This window comes from Chiloscyllium plagiosum, unplaced genomic scaffold, assembly GCF_037043375.1.
Source record: "Chiloscyllium plagiosum isolate Xiang-an unplaced genomic scaffold, Cpla_swu_hap1 HiC_scaffold_15, whole genome shotgun sequence".
Classification (NCBI taxonomy): domain Eukaryota; kingdom Metazoa; phylum Chordata; class Chondrichthyes; order Orectolobiformes; family Hemiscylliidae; genus Chiloscyllium; species Chiloscyllium plagiosum.
Genome location: NW_028270153.1, coordinates 54,080,504 through 54,090,173, shown reverse-complemented (window position 1 = coordinate 54,090,173; position 9,670 = coordinate 54,080,504). Strand labels below are relative to the sequence as shown.

Here is a 9,670-nt window from a genome sequence, read left to right as displayed (position 1 = left end):
GATGTTGATTTGTCTCACAATTCTCTCAACTCGCGAAGCAGGTCAGCTAGCTGGCCGCCTATAACCAGTCTAGATTTTGATGCATTGATAAGGAAGATTATCTGAACCTAGGCAGGACAATTTCATATACAAATCCACACTCATTCAGGTCCACTCAAACCAGCAATTTCGACCATTCTAGACTAGCAATTGCCAGCATTGAATTGTCCAGGATGGAGTGTACGGCTTGTTGCATCTCAGAGTGATGTGACATAAAATGGGAGTTTATATTAGGAGGGGCTGCAACCTTCAGAAGTTTGGTTTTGTAAACATTGCCTCTTAAGTTACTCACAAAAAAAACAGGCTGACGTGGATACCTCCGCGCGGTGATGAGGCGCCCCCGTGCTTAGCACCGCTCTGTTCCGTGTGTCTCCTCCGCCCTGTGCTGAAGTACCGCAGAGGCAGCGGCTCCGAGAGATCAGCTTGGCTTCAGATCGCCTGAGCGATCGAGCTGGCTGAGCGGAGATTTCCTCAGGACCCGAGCGAGACCGGATTTCCAACACCCAGCCCGACTGATGTGAGACACACAGCGGTGCAGATAAGATGGGGATATTTGGAGTGACAGTGGGAGCTTTGCATTACCTGGGGCTCTATGTGCAACTCTGTGCTTCTTCACAAGGTGAGAATCAGCAGTTGGCTATTTCGATAGAGCAGGTTCAATGCGAGCGACCACGAAGGATACCTTTGCACTTAGAATCACCAGGCGCAGGCATCGGTCTTTCATAATATTCATTTGTCCACAACACGTAATGCAAATTGAAGTTTTGTCTGATAAATATGTTCATCAAGAATTGAAGCAAAATGTATGGTAGCATTTGAAGAATATTCCTGTACACGGTTTATTTATTTATTTATTTATTGATAGGAAGCAGTGTCTTCAGATTACAAGGCAGGTGAAAGTCTGGATTGAGGCTACAGTCCACAATTGACATGATCATATAATTGCTGTCTTCCATCAGACAGGAAACAGAGTAATAAAATCAAATGTTGGATTTTATTCAGGGTTAAAACTTCCTGCTGTCTTTCGGATTTTAGCACAGGCTGTGGTGAGAGTGCAAACTGTGGAATATCGATAATTATTAAACACCGTTCTTGGCATTATGATATGTGCTACCTCTATCCCGTCCTGTAGTTCTGTTGTACAAGGTATTTTGAAAAATGATTAACCCTTTTCAAATCAGCGAAGCCTTTGGTACAATGTCTGAATAATACTACTTTCTGTAGTTTACAGTGAAATACAAACTGGCTCACTACTTGTTTGCTGTTTTGCTTTTGTAATAATTAAAGTTTGGAATTATCAATTCAGTAAACACAGAGAACTCTATTTTGTCATTTTCTTAGAACAGATGAACATTACAATTATAAGTGATTAGTGTACAATAGGTGTGATTGTATTCCTTCCAGTCAGAACTGATATAATCAGAAAGTATCAGTTTGCTCATGATAGTATTTTCTTGAGATTGTTGTACACACTGTACAAACTCTTGTTTTTTTTTAATATTTGGCTGAATTGTCCAACCTTTAACAGAGTTTAGATTTGCATTTTCTTTTCTGCTTTCATCACTGATTCTTTATTTTGAAAAGAAACTGTAACTACCTACAAGATCTTTCAGTTTGAATTATGAATTCTGAAGGTATTAACATCAATTGTACAATGCAGTACTGTGATATCCTTCAGTTGCCAATAGCTAGGACGATTAAACACTAAAGGTCAGAACTAATAGAAATAAGTTTGTAACATCCACAGATCTCAAATAAATGTAGTTCAGTTAGTTCAACATGTAACATTGGAAGTTTAATATAACAGACATGAGGATCTATTCACAACACTACCACAGCATATAATCATAGTTGTACTAAGGAAGGCTTTTAAGGGGGCAAATTGTCTTGCAATGTTGAAATTGTTTCAGCTGAATGTGGTGACTCATAACCAACAGCATTAAGAATAATATTGATATTTGTTTTGTAGCATTTTTGTGGATTTTTACTTACAATAAAATCTGTTTTTTGTTAGATAAGCTTTCAAAAGTAACAGTACAAAACTCTTCAGATTACTGCTAGGAATTTTTATGTTTATGGAATGACTATATAACAAAGAAACATCTGTTCAAAACTATTAGAATTAGCACAACGTAAGATAGTTTTCTTAGGTACATTGCGCTAAAAACTGGAACAGTCAACTGGAGCAAAGAACATCACTATCTGTGTTTAAGAGCTGTGTTATAATGACACTAATCTGTGCAATTGTATGAAAACATTTAAGTAAATTATAATGATTACAATTAAAGAATGCATTTGAAGTGAATGGTGAAGTCAAAGTAAAAAAAAGTCAAGCTTGTGTGCTAAGAATAAGTTAAACATGTTAATTTAGAATGATGAATAATTAAAAGCTTTTGGAGTGACAATAACATTTCAAAGCTCCATCAAAAATATACTAAGCTTCCTTTCCTCACTTCTCATACAATCAATGGCAATATTGTGATTAAAGAAATATCACATTTCACAATGGTCCTGACTACTTCTAGATCAGGGATGGCAGATGTAATGGTGAATCAGACAGATTTCCTTCATTCGAAAAAGACGGCAATTGTGAAACTGCATCTTCCCCTGCTCCCACATCTTGTACCCAAACATATGCTTTTTTTTTAAACCAAGCCTAACCATTATTCTGAAGGTTGCAAGAGTAGCTTGGTTTTGGAGCTATGTCCAGTATGCATCAAACTCAACTTGTTGGAATTGACTTCATTGAAGAGATTCAAACTATTTTTCCTCAAAGCTATAGTAAATAAAAATAACATCCATTTTGGACTCCCTATTGCCAAACAACTGATATTCCAAATTGTAGTGCCTATTTACAAAGCATTTTAAGTGTTGAAAATTAATATTTTTCCCAACATTTGATCATATACACATTGGCCAGAAGTAAAGACCCACTGCTTCATCCTGCAATGTTGTTGTACTAAGCTTTAAATTTTGGTTTTCACCAGTTTAGGTAAATTGGAAGATTACTTTACATTATCAAGTGTTAAAACTGATAAAACCTGCATAGCCCATTTTCCAAATTGAATAAAGCATAATTGAAACCCCTTCTCTTTTGCTTGTACAGCATATGATTTAAAGGAACATGAATCAGGTTAGGCTGAATACAACCCACAGCAGAAATTCGAGAAGATAAATGTGCCCAGAGCATTCTTTTAATTTGAGCGAAAGACCTTATTAGTAAGGGAAGTTCCAAACTAGTTATTAGACTTGGCCAGGGAGTGCTACTTGTTAACTTGTTTGTTACACTGATTGAATGATTTTCACAGAGTTCACATACATGTCACTCGTTACTTTGATTGCCCTAAAATATATTTTGAAATGGAAATTATGTATGTATTCCAGAATATTTTCGGAGAAGGATGCTTAATTTTAAAATAATACATTAGTTTAAAAACGTCATGATTTAAGCTACTTCATAAAATTGCAATATACAATTGAAATCACCTATAACCATCTCATTTCTGATTTGCTTCTCCTTTAAATTATTTTTGGGATAGGAGGGAGACTGGTTACAGTGTTTAATGGCTAATTGAGTTTGTGTCCTGCTGCTGCTAAAGGAAGAACAAATATCCAGGCAAAGAGAGAACAAATCTCAGAAGCTCAGAGAAATCCAAATTAGAAAGAGAATTTCAACCCTTTGCATTGTACAGACATCTACTTCATTGTAAAATGTTTTTCTGTTTGTGACAATGGAAAAAACAAAGGGCTGGCATATGCATCTATACTTTCATGACACAAGACCTAACATCGTTTTCAAACAGAAATTGCTGGAGAATTTCAGCTGGTCTGGCAGCATCTGTTGAGAAACTCTGAAAAAAGGCCATTGGACTTGACATGTTAATGCTGCTTTTTCTCCCCACAGATGCTGCCAAACCTGCTGAGTTTCTCTAGCCAATTCAGTTTTGTTCCAGCATTCATAGTGCTTCATTGTGTTAACGTTTTGTAAAGCTTTGTGGTTTAAAATCATGTTGTTTCATTCTCCCCAGGTAAATCAGATGTCATTCCAAAGGTTTGCTTAAAAAATATTGCTGAAGAAAAATTGCTTAATGTCATATTTGAACAGATTTGTTTTCCATGTTGATCATTTTCTTATCCTTCCCCACTCACTCCCTCCATCTACATTGAAATAATTGCACGTTTAATGAAAGATCATTCAATGGTGTTGCTTCGCGCTTTTAAAAAGCTGGCATTAAACTGTTAGGACCAGTTGTGGTGTTGGAGATTGTAAATGTATTTACAATCAGCTAAATACTGTAAAGCTTTGTCAGTCTGTGGTAAGATGTATTTTTTGCTATTTGAAAATGATTTAAACAGAAAAAAATGGTTTGGTGTGGAAGGTATAAAGTAATGAATCTTTTCAGTAGACAAATTTTACTTACTCAAACTATGAAATATTACTGGAGCTGTAATGTTTAATTTGACAGCCTTTAATATAATGTTTATCAATAATACAGCCAATCTTAGACTGGAATATATCACTGGGCTGCCCACATGCCATGTGATAAATAGAATTGAAACAGATCAACATATCTACAGCGCAGGAATGTTGAGTCATAAGTCATAAAACGACAACAGGTTGTATTACAATTGTACCTTTTAATTCAATAAAACTTTCTAAAGTGGTTCACAGATACTGAGTAACAATAGAGTTAGGGTTGGTGACCCAAATAGTTATACATAAGGAAACTATTAGAAAATGGAAGAGAGCCAGCAAAGAAGAGGTTATAAAGGATATATAGCATCAAGATTGCTGAATCTTCTGGCTGAGGTGCTAAGTAGTGTACTATTTGTGGAACAGTCCTACTGTTTATCTTTAAAAGAAACAATAAGATGGTGAATGATCTGAAATACTGTCATTATAGTTGTAAAGTAGAATTCAGGCAATGGTTGCAATTAACAAATAGAACTGAGAAATCATGGAATCCTATTTTCAAATTAGCATGCATTTGAAATTTATATTGTCATATAACAGAGAAAGTACCGTTTTAGATATTTCAAATACCCTTTATGAAAATCTATACCAAATAGAGAAAATTACATTCTGCTCTTTAATGATTATCAACTGAAAAAAAAATCATTGTAAATATTGATGTGGAATTCATTTCAGCATGGAAAAGCTTGTACACTGTGTTAATTTGGTTTCATTTAGTCCAAATCAGTTCTATTTACTGATTACTTTACACAGATTTATAAAACAATATGAATTACATGATGAGTAGTAGCTGTCACATGCCCTCAAATATCAATCCTTTTTATTTACAAGCTTCTGCACCTACTTGATGGAAGTTCTACTTAACCAGACTTCAAAGTCCACTTCGAAACAGAGAAAGGGAAAGTTATTATTCCATTTTATCCAGGCAGACTGTATGTCCTGTGCGTTTTTCATCTACATACTGATTTTGTCGAACTAATTCGAATAGTTCATTCACGTAGGTGACGTTGAGTATCTTAAAAGATCAACTAAAATGATTGAAGCAATCTCTTGTTAGGGCAACTGAATTAACCAATCATTCATAAATGTTCATAGGCACTGCTTCATTCTAATGTGCTGGGGGAAGACTTCTACTCTTGCTTTGTACAATATTATACATTCACAGATTAATTACCAAAGGAAATCTTTCTTAATCTATTGCATCAATCGTATCTTTATCTCTTACAATGACCAAAAACAGCTCTCCTAATAGGCAGAGACTACTTTTCTAATATTAAAATCTATCTGTATTGTCTTTTATTGTCTGAAGATGTGTCTGTAAACAAATGTATTCTTTTGAATTGAAATCTAGGTCACCGAAGCAAAGAAGCAGTGAAGTAACCCATTGTATCATCTAATTCCCATGTCCATCTGATATATTCAGCAACCAATTGAACTGTATGGCCTTTCCGTTCCTTAGTAGGCAGACAACCAGCACAAAACTTATGAATAATTAATAACTCATCAATGGCTCATCTACTGTGCTCCTTTAAAGCCTATTCAGGAAGGATAAATAATTAAATTTAGGGTGACTATCCTAATCCAAAATAGAGTTTGTTGCAATTTTTTTTCAAAAACATAATGTGTTTGAATTCCATTCCCAAGCGTAAAGACATGGGAATGTGAAATAGATATGGTATAGCTATCACAGAGAGAGGAAAATAACCATAGTAAATAAATTAATTAAAAGAAATAAATAGAGTTTTATGTTTCTAATTGCTTTACATCTTAGTATCAGGTCTGAGGTTTATAACCTCATAATAAAAGAAACATGAAAGCTGCTCGCACAACTTATTCAGAAGGATTAAATAAATCTCTATGCTTGTAAAAGCATTGAACAAAAACACATGCAAAATAATTTATAATAATTAATTTAGAAACAATGATTATAGATGAGTGCTGTAAGTATGTTACTTAATGGGAAACCGAAGGCTGCTGAAAAATTTATCATCATAAGCCAAAACTTAACAACTCATTTGCGCACACAAGTTATTAGGTCTCCTTTATGCAAGGAATGATCTTGTATTGAACAATTCCTATTGTGTATCCTCCTCTCTAGAGAAAGGGGCAATTGTATATAGCAACTATGAACCATCCATTCCTGTGTTAAGCACTATGTGGAGAAATTTGAGAAAAGTTTACATTCAAAAGGAACCGTAAGTAAACCATTATTCATTGCGCATTGACATTTATCCATAAGCTTCTCAAAGATTGCAACATCATGTTTTCAGAATCTTTTAACTGCTTTAGGGTCAGTGAAAGGGAGCTGAAATTGATTTGAAATGTTCGTGTGGTTCTTTCACTCAACAACAGAAAGAAGCACAGAATGTTGTTTTGCACCTGAAAGTGGAAACAAGGCAAGAAGGGGAACTTAATTACAGAAGGGGTCAAAAATCAGGTTCCTTATGGCGGGATGAAAGTTTGCAATAATGTTATCAAACATTTTGAAGGTGAGTTACGTGTCCTGACAGGAAGTCTTTTTGCTTGCATTTGTAAGTCTTTTGCTCATTAAAAGGGCAGCTCGTCAGAATTGCATCCCCCTTCTAAATTAAATCTCCCTGAGTGAGCAAAACTTGTCCTTCACTTGTCTACTGCCTATAGCAAGTAACGTCACCATCATCCCAGAGGACTGCTCTTTTATGGAGAGTGGCAACAACTTAATCTGAGGGTCAACATGCTTCAGACAAGGGTCAAGGTTGAGAAGGTAGTACCTTTCTGATGATCTCAGATGGTGCCGGAATTGAACTTGCACTGTTGCCATCACTCTATTTTAAGAAAAGCTGCCCAGCCAGCTGAGCTAACTGATGCCATTATTCTGAATATAAGAGACTTGCAGCAGGCATGTTATTGATCTCACTAAACTTCTGTGTTAGTAACAGAGGGAATGTTCGGCTATGCTACTATTGATATTGGGTGGATGTAGCTTACATTGCATGGGGCACACAAAGATGGAGACAAAGAAGTTGGCACATAATGGGCACATGTAAAGGAGGCTGGCCAAGAGTGCTATTCTGTCTGGCTAAAGGTTAAAGACTGTGTGGCCAAGGATGGAAGGCCTCCCTCTGAAAAGTAGAAATGTCAGAAAATTTAGCTGTAGGGGTCTACTCTGAGAGCCTGAGCGATGCTTCTGGCTTGTAAGGAATGAAAACCTGTCTGGGTGCCTTTTAAATATGGGGATGAGATCTCTGTGAGAGAATGATCGGGGCACTGACTTCATGCTTGCCCATGTGCTTTTCATACGTGCATATGTAATGAACTAAGAATCACATAACTGGGCGAGGAAAACCAAGGTGCCCTCATGTGGATGTGACACAGCTACGGCTGCTACTGACCATATATTTCAGAATGGAAGATTCTGCTCAAAGATGCCAACTGTAGCTTTCAACAGGCACCATTCAACATGGAGAACTCAATGTGTACAATTAAAAACATGCTTCTAGTTAATTACTATTCAATATTTCTGATAAAATTTGGTCTTTTCCTATATCTTTGATACATATTTTCTTCAAGCATTCTTAAATATGACTATCTCAACTTCAATAGATTTTTATGGTAAATCATTCCATTTTCCACAAGTGCAATAAAATTATTTACACCCCTATACTTCAGTAGTAAAAGCATCTATCAGTGAATATAATCTTCAGATACTTTCTAAACATTTCATCTGTTTGAACATTTTTAAGGAGATTCCTCCTTAACTTGTCTGCTGCAGTGAACACAGCTCTTCTGGTCACATCCTCATATCTTTGATACCTTATCTATAATGGAGCACACACAACCACTCAAAATATTCTGAGTTGTGGTCTGACCAATATTTTATTCTGATCTATCAGTACTTTCTTGAATTTGTATGTGCTGCTTTATATGTATAAAAAATATCTTTTTTGTGTGATATTTTCCATCTGTTAAACCTATCATTCATACAGTGTGCTTTTTAAACAGGGTTATACTCTTCTGAGAGAAGTTAGATGGATTTGCCATCCTACCACAGCAACATAGTTGAAATCAAGGACAGTTACATTAATTTGGTTACCTTGTACTCTATATATTTTCTGGAGACAGATCAGCTGCCTTCCAGAAACAGGCAACACATCATTTAACCTATCATACTACCCTGATGGTAATTCCATGAACTCACTTGCTATCAACTATTATTACCCTTAGTAGGAAAAGGAGGTATTCTATAATAATACTTTGTAATTTGCAACTAATAAATGGTGAAGACATGAAAACAATTTGGCATCTTCAGAAATATTTATTTTACATTTCCTAAAACGCACCAGCTTTGGATAGAAATAATTCAATCCATTTCACTGACATGCAAATTTATGACTCCCTCTGTCTTATAATGAACATTTTGTTTATCCCTGGTCCAAACTGCAAATCTCCAGAAGTGACTTATTGACTTCCAATTCTTCAGTCCTAGGGGAACTGTCATGCAGATGCAGAAAAGACAACTAATTAATGTTGGAAATGTGATGGAACAGGTTGCCCACAAATCATTTGCTTTCTACCTTCATGAGAGAAAAAAAACACAATTACTTTGGAAGCTTTTTCTTGCTTCCCTTATCTTGGGATCAACTTACCGACATGTTGGAAAACCTCTTGCTATATTTATACTGACTCAATTGAATCATGTGATGATAAAGTACAATTCTGTTTTCTGTCTGAATTCAATATTGATATCACTGCATTGTAATTCTACTCTAATGGATGTGTGTGCTCATCTTGGAGTATTACACCAGAATGTGAGGGACAAGCATTTTTATTTTCTGTGTTGAGATAAGCGATATAGTATACAAATCATAAGGCCATAAGTTGGTCAGGAATCTTGGTGCAGCATATTGAGTGCAGTGTATTGACAGTTTCTGTTGGTAAACCCTGTTCTATTATTTATTTGTTGCTTAATCAGAGCAAAATAAAAATCCTTAGACTTTATGGTGCAAAGCCTTTGTTCATACTGAAAATATTTGCCATTTTGGTGACTTTTTCACAAAGCAAGCAGTTATATACTATTGCATGAAGTTCCTGTGTATAAAATATCTATTTCCAGTCTGAGGAAGACCAATTAATTTCAGTTCTGAACAAGTTATAACCAGTTTCTCTCATGCATAAATC

General features: G+C 35.6%; 1 protein-coding gene across 1 annotated transcript in view; it reads left to right on the top strand.

Moving 5' to 3' along the window:
- Positions 1-406: 406 nt before the first annotated feature.
- vstm2la (V-set and transmembrane domain containing 2 like a) overlaps positions 407-9,670 on the top strand; it is an 80,387-nt gene continuing 71,123 nt past the window's right edge. Inside the window, exon 1 of the mRNA XM_043710186.2 lies at positions 407-658. Coding sequence (XP_043566121.2) covers positions 583-658 — 76 coding nt within the window. The 5' untranslated portion in view covers positions 407-582. The remainder of the gene's footprint in view (positions 659-9,670) is intronic.